The sequence below is a fragment of the Pyrus communis genome, chromosome 5, assembly GCF_963583255.1.
Source record: "Pyrus communis chromosome 5, drPyrComm1.1, whole genome shotgun sequence".
NCBI lineage: Eukaryota > Viridiplantae > Streptophyta > Magnoliopsida > Rosales > Rosaceae > Pyrus > Pyrus communis.
In genome coordinates, this window is record NC_084807.1 from 18765833 (window position 1) to 18791465 (window position 25633).

The 25633-nt window shown below is 35.6% G+C and overlaps 4 protein-coding genes across 11 annotated transcripts; 2 read left to right on the forward strand and 2 right to left on the reverse strand.

Moving 5' to 3' along the window:
* The first annotated feature begins 4719 nt into the window (after positions 1-4719).
* LOC137733750 (uncharacterized) lies at positions 4720-9460 on the forward strand. 3 transcript variants are annotated; one of them, XM_068472926.1, is made up of 9 exons: positions 4720-5151; positions 6036-6142; positions 6242-6397; positions 6566-6671; positions 6919-7104; positions 7450-7615; positions 7888-8210; positions 8825-8914; positions 9033-9460. In XM_068472926.1, the coding sequence occupies exons 2-9, from the start codon at positions 6128-6130 to the stop codon at positions 9098-9100; spliced, it is 1110 nt and encodes a 369-aa protein (XP_068329027.1). In that variant the 5' UTR covers positions 4720-5151; positions 6036-6127; the 3' UTR covers positions 9101-9460. The 3 variants fall into 3 exon arrangements, with proteins under 3 accessions (XP_068329027.1, XP_068329028.1, XP_068329029.1); XM_068472927.1 differs by having other exon boundaries at positions 7906-8210; XM_068472928.1 differs by having other exon boundaries at positions 7942-8210.
* Positions 9461-13926: 4466 nt separating this feature from the next.
* LOC137734038 (cyclic nucleotide-gated ion channel 1-like) lies at positions 13927-18783 on the forward strand. The gene is made up of 9 exons (XM_068473292.1): positions 13927-14088; positions 14647-14764; positions 15835-16408; positions 16617-16829; positions 16928-17229; positions 17307-17418; positions 17504-17740; positions 17823-18217; positions 18381-18783. The coding sequence occupies exons 2-9, from the start codon at positions 14736-14738 to the stop codon at positions 18682-18684; spliced, it is 2166 nt and encodes a 721-aa protein (XP_068329393.1). The 5' UTR covers positions 13927-14088; positions 14647-14735; the 3' UTR covers positions 18685-18783.
* Positions 18784-19123: 340 nt separating this feature from the next.
* On the reverse strand, positions 19124-22932 carry LOC137734037 (mitochondrial inner membrane protein OXA1-like). Of its 6 annotated transcripts, none has more exons than XM_068473286.1 (11): positions 22835-22924; positions 22635-22711; positions 21851-22336; positions 21619-21709; positions 21428-21475; positions 21139-21197; positions 20547-20622; positions 20293-20424; positions 20053-20160; positions 19917-19971; positions 19124-19610 (listed from the first exon to the last, which is right to left on the reverse strand). In XM_068473286.1, the coding sequence occupies exons 3-11, from the start codon at positions 22318-22320 to the stop codon at positions 19357-19359; spliced, it is 1293 nt and encodes a 430-aa protein (XP_068329387.1). In that variant the 5' UTR covers positions 22321-22336; positions 22635-22711; positions 22835-22924; the 3' UTR covers positions 19124-19356. The 6 variants fall into 6 exon arrangements, with proteins under 6 accessions (XP_068329387.1, XP_068329390.1, XP_068329389.1 ...); XM_068473289.1 differs by having other exon boundaries at positions 21851-22339; XM_068473288.1 differs by having other exon boundaries at positions 22635-22689; positions 22835-22902.
* A 1961-nt stretch (positions 22933-24893) lies between these two features.
* On the reverse strand, positions 24894-25235 carry LOC137734348 (non-specific lipid-transfer protein A-like). Its single transcript, XM_068473629.1, has one exon. It carries the CDS (start codon positions 25233-25235, stop codon positions 24894-24896), a length of 342 nt encoding a protein of 113 aa, XP_068329730.1.
* Positions 25236-25633: the final 398 nt, after the last annotated feature.

Here is a 25633-nt window from a genome sequence, read left to right on the forward strand (position 1 = left end):
AATAAAGTATGTAATCACATGTGGATTAATAACGTTGTATATGATGAGCAGGGCTGGTCCTAAAATTTTGGAGGCGCCCAAACGACGTTAAAAATGTGCCCTAATTTCATATAAGAAAAACTATCTGTTTTTACACATAAGACTTTGATAAAATTATATTTAGAAAAACACTTCAAACTCAATAATTTAGAAACGCTAAAAAACTAATTTACTTTTGTATTGAGAGAAGGGAACCAAAAGACCTCGAACTAATTTATTAATTTTAAACAACAAAAATCATTGTTTTTTATTAAACTTCTAACTTATACTCTTACGAAAAGAAATTCATAAAAACTAGAGAGTAAAAAACGCATATAGTGTTTCGAATCCAGGACCTCCTCATTAATTTTAAACAACGTAAACCACAATTTCTGGTTAAACTTTATGATCAGCCTACTAAATTTTATGACAGTACTTTTATGAAAGGAAATTTGTAAAAATTGCAAACTAAATAAACAGACATATTATTTCGAATATGAGACCTCCGCACTAATTTTAAACAAACAAAAAAAAATGATGAGTTGCAGTGACACTAGGAGATGCTATTACATAAGAATAATTTATTCACATTAAAATAAATAAATAAAAAGTGATTCCCATGACTTTTGCATTTTTCTCATAAAAACTTCTATCTGATTTCCAGTTGCGTTATATTATGCAGAATAAATTGTCATGAATTAGTCTGTATAGAATTGGAGTTTTGCAGTGACTCATGAGTTTTAGTAAGAGTTGGAGATTTCCTCGAGTTGGGATCCAGAATCTACATACGACCAAAATGGCTAAGTCGTCTTCAAACCGCCATAATTCATTTCAGTATGATTGTATATAAACTACAAATGTGGTCCTGTCGTCTCATTTGCAGAATAATATCTTGAAGCATATATTTACAAATTTACAATGGAGAAATCAGCTTGATGGGCTATGAGATTTTTTCCATGGTTGGACCACAGTTTTATAATTGGCACTCCCTTTTTATTAAATAAAATTACAAAAAAAAAAAAATCCTCGTCAGATTTATAAATAATACGTATCAAAACTTATTCTAGGCATAGATCTCTTAAGAAAATTACAAAACCAAATACAAGGATGATTATATTTATGTCCTAAGTTTGCAAAAGTGTATGTTACCAAATTTACGTACTTCCCTAAACGTATGTTAAAATTGGATATCAGACGTTTGTCTTGAACAAAAATAAAAATATGATATGTTAATTAAATAATTATTATATATGCACCATGCTGTGCAGTGCATGTGTATTCAGAAAAAATGAGTGAAACAAACAACAATCAACAACTTGGATTTGCTTGCATGCATTATTACAATCACTCTTGTCATTTCCTTATATCTTCTTTAATTATTAAGATGGTCGCTTTTTTCTTTCTTATAGAGGTCGGTCCACAAGTCCTCACCGCAAATCTCTTTTTTTTTTTTTTTTGTTCTTTTTCTATACTAGTATATGCCCACAAATAAAGTGTAGGAAATTTTTTACTTTTGTGTTTAAAATTGAAGGAGAGAGAAAGAGAATGAGAACGTGGGAATGGAGAAAAAGGATGAGAGATTTGTTTTTTATTTTTTTTATTTTTTTAAATTAGAGATGATAAAATCACTTATAAGTGAGGTTTAAAAAAACAGCAAAATTTTGTTTTATAAAATTACATTACTATCATTAACTTATTTGTTGTGGTAGAAAACAAAAATATCTTTCACCCTTTTTAGTTAACAAAGAATGCTCCACATAGGGTAGATTATGCATTGCCTTTTGAATCCAGTTTTAAATGATGCATGGCCACACTCCCACCATGTCTTTCTACTTTTGTTCGTTTCTTTCGAATGTATTTCCTATTAAGATGCTTGCTTGATCGGTCTTATGTTGGTTTGTTTGAGGGAGTAGGATTCTCTCTTCTCCTATTTTCATCACTTTTTCTTCCCTCCCTTCACATATTGTTTTTCGTCTTATTGTTTTTATAAAAAAAAATCAATATAGGATGTTAAGGTAGCTTAACCGTAATCATTCAAATATAAGGAAAGGGAAGATGAGAGATTAAGAGGGGAGATAATTCTCCTCCTTAAAGCGGTTCTCTGTGTGGTTAGATTCAGGTCCTCTCCATGGTTGATGATTCATTAGTTAGCTAAGACTTATCTGATTATTTGACTATTAAGCTGATGTCTTTGGCATGTATGGCTCTTTTTCTTTTTTGGAGTTTTTTCGTATAATTTATTCAAATTTTTTTAGCCGCCTTTTGTGCATGCACGCATACGATCATTGTAATTCGAGTATTGCTAGGCATACCATGTTTTTGTACCACATTTATATCATTTTAGGTGACATTTGATATGGGCATTCATATCATTTGAAAAATTTGCAAAACCCAAAGAAATGAAGGAGAAAGACTTCTCGTATACCACAATCATAATTTAATTAACTAGTTTTTCTTAATTATTAGTTTGTTAAATAATGAACTAAATTTAAAAATCTAATTAATTCAAATGATGTGGCTGTCAAATGCCACCTAAGATGGTATGAAAATGTGGTACAAAAACATGGTATGAATAACATTACTCTTGTAATTCAGGTTTGATTAATGAAGCTCTTTTTTTATCCCCCTCCCTTAGGAAAGAGTATATGAGTTTTATGTGTTATTTGATTACGAGAATAGAATTAGAAGAATGACAACGAGGAACCGTGGAATGATTTTTTGGTTGAAAGTTGATTAAGTACGTATGAATTCTAGTGATTAGGACTTAGGTTTAGAACTAGGGTTTCTGGGATCTGCTTTGATATTCAAGCTTGAGCTTCACGTCTACAAATGCTCGCTCTGAAATTATATGTGTGAACATGTGTGAGTAATACTGAACTCTTAACGTGCAGTAACTTTCGAGAAATGTATAACATGTGTGAGTAGTTCTACAACTTATTCAATGAGACGTTGGATAGCAGTAGCAGATGTGTTTTAGTTGTACGTGTGCCAAAATTTCAATGGATCAATATCACTAGTCTCACTGATGCTACGGTGCTCTCCTCATATTTAGCTTACACAATGATATGCTTACGTACCATAAATATGTACACAAAGTATATGTATCATTTTTATTCCTCACACATCACTCGTTTTATAACACACAAAAATTGAGAAGTAAATAAACCTCGCATTGAATATTTTAGTTTTGTCATACTCAATTTTAACCAAGTATCATTGGCAGAAGGTTTGTCAATTCCATTCATAAACAACACAACATTAGAATAAAAAAAAACAAAAAGCAGACAAGAGCACTACATAATTAAATGAGTAACAAAATAACAAAAAGAATATATTGACAAAAAAAAAAAAAATTCAATTCAATTTCAAAGAAAGAAAAATTAAATTTTAGTAAATAAAAGAAGATTTGGGAAAACAAAGGGTGCTCTCGTGAGCCATGACAATTGCCTGCACCACAGAGGCCTCGTGAGTCGTGAATGGTGACGCATTATCATTTATGTGGCTCCATTAACTCTTTTTATTTACACAACTAAATAAATGATATATTTATATTTTTTGTGAAAATAAATAATAGATAAATAGTGTGTTAGTACAACGATCGAATGTTATTTTTCTTTGTTTATAAGTGCGATGTAACTTGAATTTCTTGATAACGATTTTAATATTAATTTATTTTCTTCTCTCCATATTACAAATTTATCGTTGTAACCAATAAAAAATAAAGTCCGTGCAATTGTGAAGAGCCCGTGGCCCAAGCCTATAAACTCCCAAATAAATAAAGAAACTTTCTTTGTTTTACATTTTCAGTTATTCTTCTTCTTCAGAAATGTTTTACAATGGTTCGAACTCAGTCTATTTTTTTGGTTAATCATTTAAAGATCATATATATAAAAGATTGCTAAACTGGACGTCGTTAGATAACCTAAGAGCATCTTTAAAGGAGATATCAAAATCCTATATGGAATGCTGCTTTGCATATTTGACATCAAAAGTCTCTCAAACTAAAATGTTATTTGCAGACAGATTTGAAGGCTTTGTGCTTTGGAGTCAAATTGATATCAATGTCAAATTTCTTTTTAATTCATTTTAATGGTGGTCTCTTATTCCATTAACATTTTACCAATAATATTTTGTATCAACTTTTTTTTTTAATAATCAAAACTTTAAAGCTCTATTTAAATAATAAAATAACATTTGATAATTCAGTTGTAGAATTTCAAAATTTTACATTAGATTTTAGATTGTCACATCAATCATCAATTGAATTTGACTCTTATAATTAGACATTTTATTTAGAGGATGGTCTGATAAATAGACAAATTATATTTCTCACATAGAACTAAAATTTTGAAAACATTAATTGAAGGATTAAACAATTTTTTATTTAATTGATTTTCCCTATAACTAATCTTCGAAGGATGATCAAGAAGTCAGACAGTTTTGATCTTCAAAGACTTACAAGATGATATACAGAGGAAATGAAGTAAAACGAGAATTTCCGAGTAAAAAGTTACTAGTGTCTCCCAATAATATTTTACTCAGCTTGATAATTTATATTTTATTCATTTAAACATTTCTATTTCAAGATAATTTCTCGACTAAATTTCGAGTAAAAATAAGTTTGAAAATAGAAAGCCCAATAGTATAAAAGCCAAACCCAAATATCATCTCAAATCCCAACTCCTTCTTTTTCTTATTCTCCTTCTTTTTGTTTCTTTACAATAGTCTATCTCATGCTAATGTCATAGCTATCTTGCTGCAACCTTTCAACTCCCAACTCCTTCTTCCTCCTCCTCCTCCTCTACCTCTATTTTTTATTATTTAAATATAATGGAAGTAATCTCGAACTAATACCAGCTACGTAGAAGCCATAGTCTGTAATTTGAGCTTCCAAGTCTGTTTCTTTTTGTACTTGCTCAAGCTTTTTCTAGAGAGAGAGAGAGAGAGAGAGAGAGAGGTGTCTGTTCGATGTTTGTTGACTCTTCAGCTTGAAAAGGGAACTGGGTTTTCTTAATTCGTCGAAATAAAGTGTCTTTTCCGTTTTCTGGGAGATTCCGGAACTGGGTTCCCTTAATTTGTCGAAATAAAGTGTCGGTTTTGTTTTCTTGGAGATTTTGTAACTGGGATTTTAAGGTAGTATAGTTTATTTTGTGCTGGATCTTCACTTTCTATTTCCTTTTTCTATTGATTCTTTTTGAATTTATTGTATTCTCTGTCTAGGTCTTTCTGTCTCTAATTTTTTAATGGTTTATTAAGTTGAATTATATGATTAAATTAGTTTATTTTAATGGTTAAGCTTGTATGTAATGTGTAAAGGTGGCAAATTGGCTAAAAGGTTTGGACTTGACTGAGATCTGATTGAAACTATTGGTTTTGAAAATCTTGGTTGTCCTGAGATCTTGAAGGATGCACATAATTTCTGTATTTTCAATTATTTATGATTTCTGTAGAGTTTTTCAGTTATTTAGGGTGTAAAATTCTTGCATAAATATTAAAGATTAGGCGTTTTGTGGTGAAAAAAAAAAAATAAATAAAAAAAAATGCTGCATTTCTTTGCTATCTAAAGAGTATGGCAAAAACAGAAAATTCCATGTAAGCTTTTGATTCAATTTTGTTGCTCAGAAGTGAAAACACCGAAGATTTCGAAAGAACTTGTATGAACTGGAAATATATCTATATACGTTTTCGATGTTTTTAGCGGGACAATAAGTGCCTTATAATGGTAGAATATAGGCACCTTGAGAAATGACTTGTTACATGTGCTTGTAGCCTTGTTGTGTATTTGAAAGCTCAAACTCGCGGATTTTCCAAACCAAAGTAGATAAAGCACAGCACAAGGACTTCCAATTTTAGTTAATGCTTTGCTCTGACTCGTTGGAGGAAGACTTTGAATGAGTGTTTCGAATTTAAAAATGCATCTTTGCTCGTTTATACGCATAGAAACTTATAAACTAAATGCTTAAAATCTGGAATATGTATTGTTTACTGATGGAATAGTTATTGGTGTTGTTTATAAGTGTGAGAGTATTGGTATCAGCAAAGACAACCTTTAGCTTGGAGAATACCAGAGCCATACTGAAGACATGTGTTCCACCTGCATTCAGATGAAATGAAGAACTTACAGGTGCCACTTCATAATTCTTCGCATTGTTAGCGTGTCATAAGTGGTTGTTTGCACATCTCTCTCTTGACTAAAGAGAAAGTCCTATTTTCGGATTCACAGAGCACGCAAGAAAATCAATCATCAACTCAAGTTTTACATGATTCACAAGGTGACCAAGTGAAAAACCAAAGTAATGAGGCTCCCGCAACAGATTCAGCTTCAGCATCCACTTCAGGCAATGATAACAAGAAAGTATCACGCCAAGATATTGAACTTGTGAGGATATATTACTTTTTTTGGCAATCTTTTCTTTCCTTTTCTACATTTTCTATTATGTTCCGTATGTCTTACTTTGTTTCCTTTTCTGAATAATGTTTGTGGAGTAGCTTGACTAATCTGTTTCTCATCTGTGCTATGATACATTCTGTTAAATGAATGTTTTAGGTCCAGAATCTAATAGAGCGGTGTTTACAATTATATATGAATAGAGATGAGGTAGTTAAAACGCTCTTGACTCGGGCAAGGATAGATCGTGGATTTACAACTTTGGGTAGGCAACTCGAAACCTATTTTAAGTATTTGTACTGTCGTTACTGCCATTACATTTAGTGGAATTGTACATGTTATGATTTATAACTAGACATTTTGCTAGTGCTATACATAATCGTCTCTACTCTATCAATGAGGGGTCAATGGATTAAATATGTAACCCTGATACGCTACATGTTTATCTTTTTAGTTGTGATCGTGAGTTGGGAGAAAATGCTGACTTTCTTTATTTTGATTTGTTGATACAGTATGGCAGAAGTTGGAAGAAGAAAATGCTGACTTTTTCAGGGCCTATTACATAAGGCTAAAATTGAAAAAACAAATCCTCCTTTTCAATCATTTACTGGAACATCACTATCATCTCTTGAAGTATAATCCCATGCCTCCGAAGGTTCCTTTGGCCCCTATACAAAATGGGATCCATCCTATGCCTGGTGAGTTTTCAGCTTGCAGCAACATGGTGGGATAAAGTTAAATGCATGAATTTATTCTGTTAGCTCTACTTTATGTCCATCTCTTTTGGTGGATGCATAGGAATCATAATTTGGTTCCTCAATGCTAACAGAGCTATGCTTCCATTTTTAAGAACTCTGGATGAACTCTCGTTTGACTTTTAAGGTTTCAATGTTATTCTCATTAGTGATTGTCAAAGGATTATTATTTCTGTAAGTTGTGTGGGGTATAAGGATCTATATATGCCTGTCAGTTTGTAGCAATCTGTAGTAAGATATTTTTATGTGATAGTCTTTAGTATTCATTGCCACTTGTTTGCAGTGCAGTTAACAACTTACCTATGGGATACCCCGTCCTTCAGCAACCTCCAATGCCAGCAGCAGGTCAGCCCCATGTCGATTCCATGGGATGTGCAATATCTAACTGTCATGTAGTTAATGGAGTACCTGCACCAAGCAACTTTCATCCCATGCGGATGAATTCTGGGAATGAGTGAGAATTTTTCTCTCTTTGATTACTCATTTAATATGACAAATAATTTGTTACCTAAACCTTAGAGACACTTTTTGTTCCTCTGATACCACCCCCCCCCCCCCCCCCCCTCTCCCATTCTTTTAGGAATTACATTGGTTCAAACAGTTTCTTTTCCTTATGGAACAAGTGTATTGGATGACATTGCCTTGTCTCGTGCACCTGTATCCTGTTTTGGTAGATAAAAGTTTTTCTAATGGCCACTATTTTTTGTTTATCTATTCTTTTTGAAGTATTATGATGGACTGCAGTGGTGCTGATGTGGTTCCTGTCATTCCACCAAACAGCGCCATGTCACCCATATCGGAGATGCCTGTAAGTCCTACATCAGTTGCATCGAGTGGTCACTTCCCGTTCTCTGCTTCAGAAATATCTGGAATGGGAGTAGACACAGCACTTGATACACCATTTACATCTGATGTGGCAAGTTCTGTTGGATTGCAACTTGCACCTGATGGTGGAGCTGGAAATTCTCGGGATTCTTTGAGATCGCTGGACCAAATTCAGTGGAATTTCAGCTTATCAGATCTTACAGCAGATTTGTCAAACTTGGGAGGTAATTTGTAGTGTTGAGCAATTGGCAGATTTACATTATATTTTTGAAATTGAAGGTTATTTGGATCATTTATGACGGTCATTAAGTGTTAATACTTTTTCCGGCCATAAAGCATTTGAAGTACCTAGCATAGAATATATGATTTTCTGCTATTGTAGAGATCTCTGTATAAAATTTTGATACATAGGTAGAACTGTGTCTATTGTTAGTTGCAATTTCCATCTAGACACGCTTGAGTTATCTCCAAAATATAGCAGAAGCATGCATATTCTAAGTTCCGATATCTGATACAAGCATTTCATATCTTTCTCCGAGGGTATAACAAGAATGTAACTTTCTGTATTCATCGGAACTTAATTTTTAACATTCCTTTTTCTACTAGCTTTTAAATTACGTAAGGGTTTTCTGAGTAAACATGAAACTGCAGGTTTTGTTGCAGCAAATATTTTGGTACATTTAAAGCTGTTTGAAAGGCTTACACCATTTCAGTCTTACATGTGTAGGCACATAAAGTAACATGTCGGATCCAAGCATGAATACTGAAATGAAGCTGCTTTTGCATAATTCTTATATCTGACGGTTTAGTTATTTCATTGCCTTGATTTTCTGTGCAGATTTAGGAGCCTTAGGAAACTATCCCGGTTCCCCATTTCTAGCGTCTGATTCTGAAATTTTACTCGACTCCCCAGAGCCAGAGGATATAGGTAATTGGAGTTGCATCAGTTATTCTACTTTTTATTTTATTTTATATATAGTTTTTACAGGTTAATAATATTGGTCGGACGGGTTCAAATATAACTTACTAGCTTTACCTTGCATCAGTGGAGGAGTTCTTTGTTGATTCTGTACCCGGACCGCCATGCTCTCAGTCAGATGAGGAGAAACCCTAGAGAAAGTTGAGGAAAGTCGCCTTTTTCACTTTAAATTGTTAGGGAAGGACTGAACAGAATATTTCTGGTTAGCTAGTTTGATCTGTATTAGCATACAGATAGGACACTTGTTATATCACTAGCTAATCTAGCATTGTAATTTTCTTTTCCCCGAAAAACTTAATTATCCGAGAACGTTCAGTACTGTAATTTGGATAAACCGGCATGATTATCACCATTTTTAGTCGTAATCATCTGCCTTTTCCCTAGTTCTGTATATCTTGCTATTTTTCTGTCATGGGAGCTTAATGAGATCCCAAGGAAAGTTGAACAATTCCATTCTTGTCATGCTAATTGCAGCAAATAAAATGCCAAATATTTGAGCAAATTATATTACTCGCAAATTGATGAAGTTAAACTAGTCTTCTTGGGATGTTCTTTTGGGCCGTTTGGTAATTATATCAGTTTTCAATTTAACGGGAATACAAAGCAGAACTAATGGTCATTTCAGCCTTTGTGCATGGCTTTACATTCCGGATACGGGATTTAATTTCGAGTAATATTTTAATCTAATCTAAATTACGGAAGGATGTTTCGAACTTGAGGAGGGCTCTAGGCAAAAACTTGGGTACGCACTTAGTGTACTTTCAATTTACAAGATTAGAATGTTCTTTTGTTTATATTTAAATGATCACTGCATAATTGGTGCAAATTTGCCTAATGCCGCCCTGTGACTCCGAAGACTGAAAAATACTGTAATGTAATTTTTTATTACTTTTGAGAAATTTTATTCGAATTCATAACTTTTTTTTTTTATCAAAATGGAGATACTCGAACTCGACTAGCTTAATTCATACCTATTTTCCTATGCACCTTGGTTCATCCAAATTTCGATAATACCATAATCTAAAGAGAAGATTGTAGCAATGATTCCTCAACTTTAACCCAATTAAAACAATGGTCTCTCAACTAAAAATTCATGACCATTTGGTCTCTAATTCATCAAAAAGACTATGGTATATTTCGTCAATTCAATCAGAATTCCTTCAAAATGAGTCATGTTGGAATGACCATTGCTACAATTGGGTTAAAGTTGATGGATCATTGCTCCAATTGGGTTTAAGTTAAGGAACTATTTCTCCAATTGGGTTAAAGTTGAGGAACTTTTGCTACAATTTTTCTCATTTTGTTTTCCATATTTGCCCCTTGATTCAACATCACGTGTGTGGCACATGACTCATTTTGACCGAAGTTCAAATGGAGTTGACGAATATGACGATAGCTGCACATTTGGAAGATTTAAGAGACCAATGGTCATGGATTTTTAGTTCATAAACCTCTACTCCAATTAGATTAAAGATGAGGAAACATTGTTACAATTTCATCTATTTTAAAACCAACTGAGATTAATACAAGCCTCCTAGTTCTAATATCGCTTATTTGACTATTAGCTAAAGCAAGTGCACAAAGAAGACATTTTCAAATAATAAAGCAATGAACCTTTCTACGTTTGACATGCTAAACAAGGTCTTCAACTATTAATTTGGATTCATACTACGTACTATTTTCTTTTCCAAAAGAAGACGCCCTTTTCTCTGTTTTTTTTTTTTTTTTTTTTGGGTCAATGGTTGGTGGGATTAAAATGTTGATCTTACAAGTACATTAGATTATGTCACAAGTTTCTAATCCTACAATTTTCTCAAGTCATCGATGATCTCTTAATCCTTCAATTTTGATCTTTTTCCTGATGATCGGAGATACCATGTGTGGTGGTATTTAATAACATACGAACGTTGTCTTCTTATTCAACAAATTTCATGACGAATCAAGGAAATCAAAAATAAAGTTGTAGACAACATTCGGTGCATTGTATGTAAACCAATCGAACTAACTGCTTTCAACTCGTTTTGGCAACACTTTCTCAATTAAGCTTCCCTAATAGGCGAGATAGCTTAGTCGAGATAGTGACCTCCAAATTATACATCGTGTGATAATAAGTCCTAATTTGGTACTGAGGTTATTCTGAAAAAAATGGCTATAAAAAAAAGCTAGGAGCTTTTTTATGTTTGGTAAACATTCAGCTTCAATTTTTTTTCACAGTTTTGGGGGGAAAAAAACCAAAAACACAAAGCTGCAAAATCCAGCTTTGAAAAACTAGTTTTTTTTTCATATCTGTTTTACATAAAAGTTTATCAAACATTATAATATTGTTTTTTTTTTCAAAAGCACTTTTACAAAAAAGTTTACCAAACACTCTGCTGCTTATTCTCACAGCACAACAGAAGCAGTTTTTTTTTTAAAGTACAGCAATACCAAAGCAGCCCTAAATATGGTTGGAAAAACAAAAATCCAGAAATGCAACAAGTTTCAAAGAAAAAGAGGTGCAAAACGCAATTAAGAGGAGTGCTTTTGGTATGGGATTATGTTGATGGGGTTGAGGATGTTTTTCGGTTTGGGCAATGCAATGGAGATTAAATTTGTAAATTAAATGATATAGAAGTTAATTATTAGATTATTACTTAAATGTTGATAAACGTGCTCATTCCTGTTAGTGATACATAATTTAATTTGCAAACTTTATCTACAAGTTTAGTATCCCTAATATTAGATATTACCAGTCAAAAAAGTGTGTAAAGTAAAATAATTGAGAAGGTTTGGTTTTGGGGACAAGGATGAGAATTCGAGGATCAATCATTCGTATTCATTCATCGTATATCGTGTGATCAATTTTCGTTAGATACTATTTATATTCAATTTTAAGTTAAAAATTAAAAATAATTTTTAACCGCGATATACAATGAACAAACACGATTGATTAATCTTCCGAATCTCTACAAATAGGATATGAAGAGGGTCATATTCCTGGTTTTGGGGTCCGTCTCCCTCCCTTTAAGCGAAAGACGAGTCGTTTTTGTCGTCAAGTGCCAATGATCATACACGATACACACGTGAAATTGATTAGGGTAGTATATTTACTCAAAATTAAATCTTCTTTCTTGGAATCATCTCGAATATCTACGGATTTTTTTGGTATTCAACTTGTACACAAATTTTTTAACTCAAAAATATAAAGGAAAACTAATAAAAATGATTTGAAAATTTTGAGTTTTAACGATAATGACAAAATAAAAGGAAAAATGAATAGTACCAAGTTTGACATTTTAATATAAAAATATGATTTTTCGTTAAAATAAACAATATCGCAGACTTTTCGTTAAAACTCTCAACATATAATTTGACTCTCAAGTCAATAATATCACATCCCGGCCCGGGGCGGATCACTTCCCGGGCCCACTCCACTACCGTAGCACGATATTGTCCGCTTTGGGCTTACCATTCCCTCACGGTTTTGTTTTTGGGAACTCACGAGCAACTTCCCAGTGGGTCACCCATCATGGGATTGCTCTAGCCCCCTTCTCGCTTAACTTCGGAGTTCCTACGGAACCCGAAGCCAGTGAGCTCCCAAAAGGCCTCGTGCTAGGTAAGGATGGGAATATACATTTAAGGATCACTCCCCTGGGCGATGTGGGATGTCACAATCCACCCCCCTTAGGGGCCCGACGTCCTCGTCGGCACACACGCGGCCAGGGTTAGGCTCTGATACCAAATTGTCACATCCCGACCCGGGGCGGATCACTTCCCGGGCCCGCTCCACCACCGTAGCACGATATTGTCCGCTTTGGGCTTACCATTCCCTCACGGTTTTGTTTTTGGGAACTCACGAGCAACTTCCCAGTGGGTCACCCATCATGGGATTGCTCTAGCCCCCTTCTCGCTTAACTTCGGAGTTCCTACGGAACCCGAAGCCAGTGAGCTCCCAAAAGGCCTCGTGCTAGGTAAGGATGGGAATATACATTTAAGGATCACTCCCCTGGACGATATGAGATGTCACAAACAATCCTCATTTCGTCAGACTGTTAAAAATGGACTCAAAACCAACTTGAAAAACTAGTCTACTTGTGGGAAAAACACAAAAAGTCGGTTTTAATTTTTTTTTTTTTTAACTCATCTCTCTCTCCTCTTCTCTTTTTATCTGATCTGTTCCTATTTTGAATATCATATCAAACAAGGTTTTAGGTCTTATAAACAACTGTGCTTAAGAAATATTTTTGAAAATGAATCTTTTTTTTTATTAAGATACCAAACATGCCTTAAATTACCTATTAATAAAAAAAAAATTGTTAACAAAAAAAGTTGAAAATATTAAATTAACCCTGTTAACGACATTAAAATAAAAATAAAAATTATGAACAGTATAGTAAATTAAACACAAAATAATTTTACTATTTTTTTCAAAGCTTCACAACCAAGTATCCATATCAGTTGCCCTCATTTTATCTTTCAAGTCTTTCTCCCAAATACAATAAACTTTGAATGACAAAACAATTATCCATAAATAATTGCTAAATATATGACAGCGACGAACGGATACGATTGCAGAATTCTTAAGAAAAGGATCCGACGAGGATCTTTTTCCATGGGTTAGGACAATTAGTTAGAAGTATTTGAAGTCCCAATAAGTTATGAGAGATTTTTCTTACGAAATTACAATTTAGCCTCAATATCATCAACGTCCAATAAACGCTTGCATTGTGTTTAAAACACGTAATAAACTAATGACCCCGAAAGATAATATATAAAAGGCATGGTGGTAAGTGGGCTCTAGCCATGTAGCCCAGACAATATATAAAATAGTAAAATCATGGAAAATAGTTTTAACCATCCTCGAACAGTTTCTCGGAGGTTCGCTGGGCTTGACTTGGACTCTTCACACGCGTGGACTCTCTCTCTGTCTTGTGTTTTTATTCCATCCCGCTATTATTTTTCTCTTAAAAATCACACGAGAACAAGCGTAACTGCTATTTGCAAACTCTCTCTGCAAAACTTATTTTGCTTTTTCACAAACGAAATCTCCCTACAAGTTGTAACATATTCTTTTTTTTCCCTTGATTTCTTCATCATCAAGTTCTGTGGCCTTTGGTTTATTGTTTGGGGTCCGAGAAAATAAGGTGAGAAACGAAGAGAAAATACTCATAACTTTGAGAATATCAGAAAATAAGAAACTTCATCTTTGTTGGGTTTAGGTCTGATGCATCAGTCTTGCTTTTTCTGACATGGGTTTTCATTCTGTGGGAAAATAACGTATACCAATATATATAAGCACAGAAGTTTTGAAAGTTGAAGTTTTCTTTTCTCAGCAACCAAACAGAAAGTTAACTAGTATGAGGGGACAAGGGAGCGTTATATATTTTGTTCTTTTTGAATGTTCGTTAGGGTTTTCTCTGGTTTAGTGTTCATCGGGTTTAACTATGGATGATTTTCAATTACCATGTCTTCATCCTGTTTCTACTTTTTTGGTAATATTCTTTCTTTGATTCAGACTTTTTAGTCAATGCCTTTACAATGATCAACTCAGCTTAGAAGAAAATGATCACTGCATGGTTGTTTTGTTTCAAGTGTGAAAACGTCGATTTTGCAGACTGATTATTCTATTGGAAAATTGCTGTTATGTCTATCACTATTGCTTAAGAGGTTAATGCCATTATTTATAATTCTGTTCTTATTAGGTCTGTTATATCGTGCGCCCCTTCCAGTTTTAGCGAAGTAGATTTCAATACCAAAGAGCAGTTAATAAGAGGAATCCAATATCAGAATTATGAACCGCAAGGAGCATAAATTTGTAAGGTTAGTTTGTCCAATGCTGCTGCTATTACTTTCGGCACCTACTATTCTTTCGCACAATTGTTTGTGCACCTGCCTTATGTTACTAGTTGCAAAATAAGTAAATATCACCATTTAAATGCAGTAACTAGGATGGGCAACGGTTATGGTGAACGGGTAACTGCGGTTATTTACCCATAACCGTTTATGCTCATGCCTGCATAACCGTTTACCCGTTGGTAATTGTCTAAACGGTTATACTCATACTCATAACCGTTTATAAACAGTTAACCATATCCATTTAATCGTAGCCGTTTAATACCCGTCCAGCCATTTTCCCTTTTCAACCAGTTTATCTTTCTTTTCTTTTTTTTTCTCTTTTTTTTTTTTTTTAATAACAATTAAACACCGTTATTGGTACATTCATCATACATTTCTGTATTTTTAATTTTTTAAGTCCTTATACCATTCCAATAATTGAAATAATAATTTACGGATGATATTTTTAACTGTTACCAATGAAGGTAATATAATATTTGCTAAGTACTCTTGGGTTTCAAAAACTGTTTAGAAGACAGCATTCTTGGGTTATTTAACCCATAATGTAAAGTATTAACATAATATATATAATGAGCTACATTATATTATAATTAGCTACATAAACCATGCACTATCGTTAATAGCATTGATCTAAGTTTTGTCCAATAAAAAACATGGTTTGTGTTAATTTTACATATATAAAATAAATAGGTAAACGGTTACCCGTTTATAACCGCGGTTAATACCCATAACCACCCATTTAAATTTCATGGGTAAACGGTTATATCCATAACCGTTTATTTATCTAAACAGTTACTCATAACTGTAATCGTGAAGTTTAAATGAGCGGATAAACACGGTTACGCGGGTAATTTGCCCATCCCTGCCAGTAACTAACTCGATTGAGAGAAGATCGGTGCTTGTGATACTAATGTTGAATAAAACACTGAATTCATAATCAGGAACATTTTCGTGCAGTTGATCCTTGATTTAGTTGTCTGCCTTAATTAATTAGTTTCTTCTCTGCTGCTTGCTACGTTTGCTGTTCTATCCAGGTTTGAAGATTGGCATTTGGAGAGACCTCTAAGTTCTGAAAAGGAAGCTTCTTCTGATGATGGACGAAATCCAAGAAGAGCGATACCATCTGTGAATGCAGTTTTGAGGAGTATTCGGAGCGGACTGGAGAGAGGTTCTGACAGGTTTAGAAGCTTGAAAAAACCATCAAGTTCCACTTCTGTAGGTAACGGGCTAACAAATGAGTCAGGCTCCAGGAGGAAAATTCTTCACCCTCAGGGGCCATTCCTTCAGAATTGGAATAGGATATTTGTGCTCTCTTGTGTCATAGCTGTGTCCTTGGACCCGCTGTTTTTTTATTCCGCGGTGGTTGATGGCAAAAAGAAATGCCTCAATTTACACAAGACATTGCAGATCACTGTTTGTGTTCTTCGATCATGTACCGACATGTTTCATGTATTTCACATCATCCTTCAGTTCCGCACGGGGTTTATTGCCCCGTCTTCTCGCGTATTTGGGAGGGGTGAGCTAATTGATGATCCCGTGGCCATTGCGAAAAGATACTTGTCCTCATACTTCATCGTTGACATTCTAGCCATTCTTCCCCTGCCACAGGTATAGTCAGGAGTTTGACAAATTGTTCAATCATATCAATTTCAGAAAACGAAGTTCTTTGTTTAATATCCGAAAGCTACAGGAAGTTTGTACATGCTTTTGTTATTGAAACGGAGTGATCTCCGTCAACCATATCTCTGATTGGAACTTATGTCTGCGACTCAAGACTCTGACGTTTTTTTTTTTTGGATTTGCTAAATCTGTTCAGGTTGTAGTTTTTGTTATAATCCCTACAATCTCGGGTCCGGTTCCACTGGTTGCAAAGGATTTGTTGAAGTTTATAATCGTTGCGCAATATGTGCCAAGATTTTGGAGGATCTATCCACTCTGCCAAGAAGTAACAAGAACTTCTGGTTTCATGACCGAAACAGCATGGGCCGGGGCTGCTGTCAATCTTCTGCTCTTCATGCTAGCCGGTCACGTAAGTTTGGTTTGATCTTTTGATAGTTTTCGAGTCCTAAAAAATATCTAAGAAAATCATGTGGCATTTCTGATACGATAGCGAACGTGTTATACCAGATAGTTGGAGCCTTTTGGTACTTGCTCTCCGTGGAACGCGAGTACACGTGCTGGTGCGATCAGTGCAATGGGAACGTTGATTGTAAGAAATTCCTGTACTGTGTTCCTAAGGGTGGCACTGATGTAAGCTTTATTGCAAAGATGAACGCTTCTTGCGCCTTCAGTGAACCGGGCAACATTAAAAATTCATCAGTGTTCAACTTTGGAATATATAATGAAGCTCTTGCGTCTGGTGTGACGGAGACCAAAGATTTTCCAAAGAAATTCTTGTTCTGCTTCTGGTGGGGTCTGCGCAACCTTAGGTGTGTAATCGTGATCCTTTAACTCCGTTCCTAATAGAATTGTGAAGTGTAGCATCTAAAACTCTGAAGTTTTGCAGTTTACTTGGCCAAAACCTCCAAACAAGCACATATGTTTGGGAGATACTATTTGCAGTCGCCATATCGATCTCCGGATTAGTTCTGTTTTCGTTGCTCATTGGAAATATGCAGGTAATAGTCAATTTGGCGATTTTACTTTTGTCCTGGATTGAATGATCAAAAGTCTAAGATACTGACCTTTTTTGTGATGTTGTAGAAGTATCTGCAGTCCACAACTGTGAGGGTTGAAGAAATGAGAGTGAAAAGGCGTGATGCAGAACAGTGGATGTCACACCGAATGCTCCCAGAGAAATTGAGGGAAAGGATCCGACAGTATGATCAGTACAAATGGCAAGAAACAAGAGGTGTTGAGGAAGATAATCTCGTTCGTAACCTTCCTAAAGACATACGAAAGGACATAAAGCGCCATCTTTGCTTGGCTCTTCTCAAGAGAGTGAGTGTTTTCATTTCTAACTTCTGCATACTTGCTCTATCCAAATTTTAGCAGTTGTGTTAATCAGCTCAATTTGTTGTAGGTGCCAATGTTCGAAAAAATGGATGAACAACTGATGGATGCCATGTGCGATCGCCTCAAGCCAGTTCTGTATACGGACAAGAGCTTCATAACCCGAGAAGGTGATCCGGTAGATGAGATGCTGTTTATTATGCGCGGAAATTTAGCAACTATGACTACGAATGGTGGAAGAACCGGCTTCTTTAACACAGCTGATCTTAAGGCTGGTGACTTCTGTGGAGAAGAGCTTCTTACATGGGCCTTGGATCCAAACTTTTCCACCAATCTCCCCACCTCCACTAGGACAGTGGAAGCTAAAACCGAGGTTGAAGCGTTTGCACTCATGGCTGATGATTTGAAGTTTGTCGCCTCCCAGTTTCGGCGCCTGCACAGTAAGCAGCTCCGACGCACTTTCAGGCAAGGCTCTAATTATAGTAATTCTAATGACTTGAAGGAAACTTGTGTTATGTAGAAGCAAAGAATTAAACCGATATATGGATTGCGATTAGTATTCTTGTTGATTGTTTTGGTCTTTGGTGTGTAACTTCTTATGCTGCAAGCTACAACTGTTACTTTTCAGGTTCTACTCCCTGCTGTGGAGAACATGGTCAGCCCGTTTCATACAAGCAGCTTGGCGCCGGCACTGGAAGAGAAAGCTTGAAAAATCCGTACGCGAAGAAGAAGACAGGCTGCAAGATGCTTTGACGAGAGATGCAGGAACCTTACCAAGCCTCCTTGCCGCTGTGTATGCATCAAAGTTTGCAGCCAACGCGCTGCGAGGGTTGCGACAAAAGGTTAAGCGCGACACAAGACCTTCAACGACATTGCTGGCATTGCTGCCTCAGAAGCCCGCTGAGCCCGATTTTACTGCAGAACATCACTAGATACATACACATAAATAGGGTTCCATTTGTTTTACGAGCCATTAACCTTCATCACACTGGACCGTTTTCTATGTATAAAAGAGAAGGGGGAAATAACCAGTCTGCATGCTCAATGTTCCTTTTCGTTTCTGTATTAAATAACAACACAGGCAAATTATGCAAACTCGACAGCATCCTCGTTCAGGCATTTGAACTTGAAACCTCTTCCGGCGCATACAAATTAGCCAATCTTAAACAAACCTACACATATATATATGGTAACTGTGCATCATATGAGACGGTAAATTGATGAGTGCGTAAGGCAAGGGTTGACGGAAACAACAGCATAACCACTTAGCAACGCACTTGAAGAGCATAACCGCTCATTCAACGGCAATTCATGCGGTGGTAATGCTCACCACCACTCGAGCAAAAATGCTCTCATATCTTTTCATCATGCCATGTCATTGTCAAGTCATTCAATAACAATAATAATAATATGAGTCACCTAAACTTTATTTTAGGATCATTTGATATAAGATTATGAGCTTAAAATCACATTGTAGAAAAATGGGTAACACTATTTGTCTAAGAACATGTTCTAACGAAAAGGATTCCATTCCTCTGTTAACTGATTTATAGCCTGTCTACCGAAAACTTTTCATCATCCGCTGCACCATAAACTTGTTGCGTTCACATCTTATTTTGCTTCTTTTTTAACTTGATTTTCTTTTCCAGAATTCTAAGTCTCTGCTTGAGAATTGAAGTCCGTGATATTCTTGTGTCTGCTGCCTTTGTTTGCTCTGAGCATAACGAAGGTTCTGATTCAACGGTAGTATCTTGTTCAATTGCCGAAGACATAAAGGAATGAGGCTTGGATGCAGTAGGAGGTGGCATGGGAATTACTGGAAGGCGAAGGTAACTCTTCACCTCTGGGCGCCTAATTACTACACAAGAAAGTCTGTCAGCGCAAAATACGAGAGAAACAAGTTAAGCTTAAACATGTTCAAGAGGCGAAAAGAATCACCAGATTCTGTCAAAAGGGTACTGGTCCCTCTAATGGGTTATATTTTACTATTTTTCTAACATGCTCCAAAAAATGTGATTTTAGTGCTGACAAACTGGGATCAGGAAACCGACGTTAATATGCTGAATCACATTTTGGCCTCTGATTAAAGCAACTTCAATTCATAAGTACAGTTATGAAACATTTACATACAAATTGCAGTTCATGATTTGCAGGAAGAACTCACCTAATCCATATGCAAGGGAGAACATGTTGGAGGTCAGCCAATAACAGAACAGCGCCTGGAAAGACAACAAAGCAAAATACAAGATTATGCACATACCCTACACGCAATACGCATTAAATTCAGTAAATTCACAAACCTTAGGGAAACTCATCATCACAGGAATTGAAATGGCAGCAAGGATTCTAGAATAGTTTTTCATAGTTTGGGCAATAGGATTCCCTTCCAGACCCTCCTGCATATTGCACTAAAAAAAATGGAAAATCACATATTTGCTCGCCCTTCAAAAAGCATTACAGCAATAACACAAGGAAGAAAGCATCTGATAGAAATATAAAAAACCAAATGTTCATCATAAACCCAAGTAAACAAAGCGTACCTCTACTGTAATCAGAAATGTCAATGATGTTAGAACTGGAAGGATGAGAAGACTATCGGGGGTAGCGAGATTAGTAAACCAAAGAGCCCCACCACTTTCAAAAGAAGGAACCTTCTCGGCCATGTTTCTAATCTACATTACAAGAGTAAGAAAATGAAACATAACTTGAAATTTGGAAAGTTGTGACAACAATCAGATATTAAACGAATAGTTCGAACAAAATTCTATAAAACTGAAGGGCTCTGATATCTTACAGCTAAGAAAAAACAGACGAAGATGGGACCTTGAATGAACAGTCCTTTCAATTGAGAAAACGGAGTGACTCCATATCTGCACAAACTCGTGCAAGTTTCACATAGTTAGAAGCACGCACATGCCAACACAAGAAAGTTGCATGAGAAACAATGATAAAGAAATTGAGAAGTAAAAGGACACACTGTGTATGTACTCCCTTAATCTGAAAATAATGAAAATCTACAGGAAAAATAGTTGTCAAATCCTCATGTGAGAAGGCTACCCTAGGAAAACTCAGGAAGAAGACTTTCTGGCTTTATATTTAGGTCTCTTCTAAATAATATCGTAGTTTGCCTTTAATAGTGAATTATCCCCCATTTTTCATTTTGTAAACCAATCAGTATTAAGCACTTGTTGCAATTAGAAGTGGTCTTAAAATTCTTAACTTTTGAATTGGTTATCTTCAGATAAAAACATTTATGTATCATAGTGAAAGAAAGACTTGCATGCATTTAAACTCAAAGTTCACGTATGACTGACAAGCTAGCATATATAAAAGGAAAATAGTTAAACATCAGAAGTGATTACATCAGACAGTAACAAATTACTTACTCGTTGAACAATGCCTTCATTCGTCTCTGACCCTCTTGCATAACATTTGGATCTGTTGCCTAACAAATAAAATGTATCAAAACCCTGCAAATGAAGCTTTCTGAAAACTGTATGCCGTGCACAATATCAAATGAGGAAAGTACCGAGGTTAATATGAGATAGACAATATAGGATGTTGTCCAAATTTGCTTCTTATGATGAATTTTGATGAGAATCTCAGCATATTAGATTATCATGATTCCAGTTTGTCTACTGTCCCCCACCCCCCAAAGAAGAAAGAAATGCATACCATATTTTGCATCTGTTGTCTTAACTCCTCTAAGCGCGGCCTCATTAACTGTAACACAGTAGAAAAAAAATCTCAAATAAACAAATTGAGATACTAACGGAATGTTCTATTGTTCAATAACAAATCTGCACGTGCACACGCACACAGACACACACACAAATCCATTGAGCTTAAGGGAATGAACAACTAACATTAAGTTGTGTAGTGGCCCTGAGTTGATCTATAAGAAGTGGAACTGTAGCCCCTCGAATCAGAATAGTTGTTAAAGCTATTGATGCCCACCTGGAAAATCAATTAATCAATTTCAAGAATTCATAGAAAAGTACTTGAAGATAAAACTTGTAACTTTAAAATCATACACAATAGGAGACATAAACATCAGAGATAAAAAGTAAGAGAATTCTCTAAAATCAATTCCGTTACCAATTCAATCCGGTAAAAGAATGGACACCATCGATCAAGTACTGCAGGGCAGCAACTGGGGGGAAAGAATCCGCTGCTGCAACAGCCACTTCACTCACAGCAGGGGCTTGGGAGGTTACCACTTCCAATGTTTTATCCGCAATAACCTCAGCAAAATAGCCAGTGTCATTAATCTTATCAGACCCATCACCAATTACAGTAGACATATACCGACAAGAAAAGGAGCCAAGTCCCATTTTCCAAGCCAGTGATGAGCCTGTCCTCTCTCTACATTGAGAACCAAAACAAAATCGAGTGATTGAGTTGTATGGACTTGGCAAAATGCTCTTGATCACAGATGGAGTTGAACTTGAATTTGGTGAAGTTGGTTTAGTATCCTCATTGTTATCATGAAGAATGTGACTAAATGACGGGTTGAAACGTCGAGTGACAAAGGTCACTGTCGTGGAGACACTTCGTCTGCAAGCCATTTATGGCAGCTAACTTCTGCTAAAAAAGAAGCAGATGTCTAAACATTACACGAAAATGAAACAAAAAGGTGAAAATAAAAGAAAATCTTACATTCCTAAGTTCTGTGTTGTATGAACTCTTACAGGGTTGCAATATCTAGAAACATTTGGATCCCAAGATCACATCTTTATACAATTCCTCAATTTTATCAATTCAAATAACTACTCAAGAAGCATTGTCATAGGTTCCATATATACATATCAAATGTGAATCAGTAGCTTAGCACCCATGAAAAGAACCCAAAACAGACTGCTCATATCATGAATTAAAGTACCCAATATTTTTTGAGGGCTTGAATTTGAGGAACCCAGCTGGGGTTTACACGAAAGCTGAAAAGAATGAGAGCAGTGACTGTATTACAGGAAGAGTTGTTACAATCAACAAAATATAAGATTTTGCGTCGGTGCAGTATATTTTCTCGGGATCCAAACAGAAAATAAGAAAACAGAAAGAGAACTGTTGAAAAGCAATTACCTTTCTGAATCTTCTCAGTTCTCTTCTAGAGGCGAGGAGACAGAAACTCCATTGGCAGCAAAAATGCTTCATTTTTTCACGAATTCCCAACACAATAGGTTTGGAAAGAAATGAAAAACAAACATGTTGAAACGGCGTGCCGTTGTAATTGAAGTCTTGGTAAGCGCTATGTCGTGCAATACGTACCATGCCGTATTTTAAACGTCATGTCGTATGTAGACAATTATTGGTTTTGTAGATGATGGTTTTTTTTTTTTTTTTGAACTTTTTTCTTTTTTGCAAGTAATACAAACTTACGATATTGGGATTATACTTTTAATTTATAAAATCACATTTTAAATTAATAATTCTATTCAGAACACTATTTTGAATGTAATCGCATCAGGTCTTTTTTATTAGGAGATAACAGTAATTGTTGTCAGTTCTCGATAGGTACAATAGTTGCTGACACGAGTCTCATAGTAGGGAATAGGGGCGGATGCGAATGGACCCAGGTGGCCCTGGAACCACTTAGAAGTCCGAAGAAGCACTTGTGAGACCTCTAAGGACCACCTAATGGTCTGGACTGGTAGTGGAAGAGAGAAAACCACAATGATTGTGCAGATGTTGTGCAACCTAAGTTTTAAACCGAGAAGAAATGTCTAATTCCAAACGAAGAAGAACATAGAGAAAACCATTATGGCTCTGTTGTTCTTGGACTTTGGTTCAACGAAGAAGAAAGACTTTCTCTCTCAATTTCCCAGGAAAACAACTCCACATTTTTTAATTAATGTAGAATGAAGTTGTACCACCTAGCATTTTAATTAATAAAAGGTGATGTATTACTTAACAAATACTTTTTATACCATATGTTGACACCGTTACTTAACAAGTGTGACTCTAAGCTGCGACTTCTGTGATTTAGGGTTTTGGAATCCCTTCATTTGTTCTTCTTTTTAGATATACCCACACTTATTCATCAACATTAAAGAAATGCATATAGCATAGAACAATAATCATAGTATACATGGCATAAAATAAATTAAAATTAAATAGACTAGGGTTTATCATTACTTGGATGTTGATGAAGATGGTAAAAAGCTTTCGCGGGGTTTCCTTCATGATCCTCTTTTCTCGTGAGACACGCCGTGCTAATAACGTGTTGTGAAACTAATTTTAAAAGTGGGAGAGAGAGAGGACAAAGACAAAAGGGCTCAAGTGTATGAGAATTGTGTACTCAACCCTTGGCCTTGTACTTTTATTTATACTAATCATGATGAATTTTCTTGTCTTACAAGTAATATAAACTCATGAGGATTTGATCTCCCAATCCTATTGAGATTCTATTTAAGTTTACGCAATCACATTCCTAATTAATAATTCTATTCACAACAAAATGATGAAAATTTTTTTTAATCAAATTTAAGGAATCTAGGCGTGTTATAATATGTGTTCCGTAATGTTGAGGGACTTGAGTGACTCGCCCTAATCAAAAAGCGGGAGAGGAGGAAGAAACTTGATCGGTTACTAGAGATGAGAAAGGGCCAAGGACGCACTTGATGATTTCTGTAATTCAATTCTTTTGAAGGTAATATTTATCGATATGACATTGTTGTTTGCTTTTAATCATTTTAACAGTTGAAATTTGTAAAATCTTCATTTCAACCATTTACAAACAATAATAATGAAAAACAGATTAAGGACAGAATATATCGGTGATTTATAATTTATAGGTTGTTCTCATACAAGTGGCATTATTAGTAAAGCTCTGATAGTACATTCATGTGGTACAATTTATTTATAAGATCACTTTGCATGATAAAACATTCAGCCCTGCATGAAAAAATAATGAAGATAAATCAGTAACTCAAATGAAGAAACTTAATTAGAAAGATAAGTGTTAATGTAATATTTCAAATCTAGAATAATCGTATTTCCTGACCGCATTAGTTGTTCTGATGTGACAATAAATTAACCGTTGATCATAATATATAACTAACGTAGCAAGTACACATCAACGTCACATGATGAGCTAAAGTGATCAGAAATGTGATACCTTAAGCGATTTGAAGTGTATCAATTACTTTGTGCAGTCGGTGTCTTTGTCGATTGCAGGGAGGTCGAGGGAAATCCCACACTTCTTGGGAAGCGCAGAGACTTGAGAGGGATTATAGGTTCCAACGGTAGACAACGCTTGCTTGAGGCACAAGCAAACAGCTTCCTTGTCTGCCTTGTTAGCGGCATTCACGCTCAGGTTCTTGACACCTTTGCAACACTCCTCCGATGGCTTGGCGTCGGCTCCACCTTTCACGAAAGTGACGCACGGAGCCACCTCCTGTTTCACTGCAGGGCATGAAGGCGCCGAGTGTGCAGTGATCGAAAGGAGCAGGAGAACGGCTAAGAATCCGATTAGGCGAGACATGGCTGCTGCTAACGCTTAAGATGATCGCTTAGCTAGTTCTCTAGTTTTAATTGTAGCTGAGAGCTGTCTTTGCAACACACCAAGGTATTCTATTTATACGTGCAAGCTTGAGTGTGAGTTTTTGCAGTTTTCAAGTTCTTCAGCTGTTTTTATGATCATGCAAGATTCATGTCAGTGATGATTTTTGAAGATAGTTGAGATTCCATTGTAAAACCAATTGGTAATATGGAAAGTTGTCCAACCTCTGAAAGTCCTTGTATGATTTGATCCCTCACCGATGTGGAAATTGTTCTCACATTCTCACACACCCCCTCACGTGTGGCAAATTTTCAAGCATGACACGTGGATAACACCAACAGGGTGACGTGGAGCACGTGTGTCAATTGGGTTTCGCATGT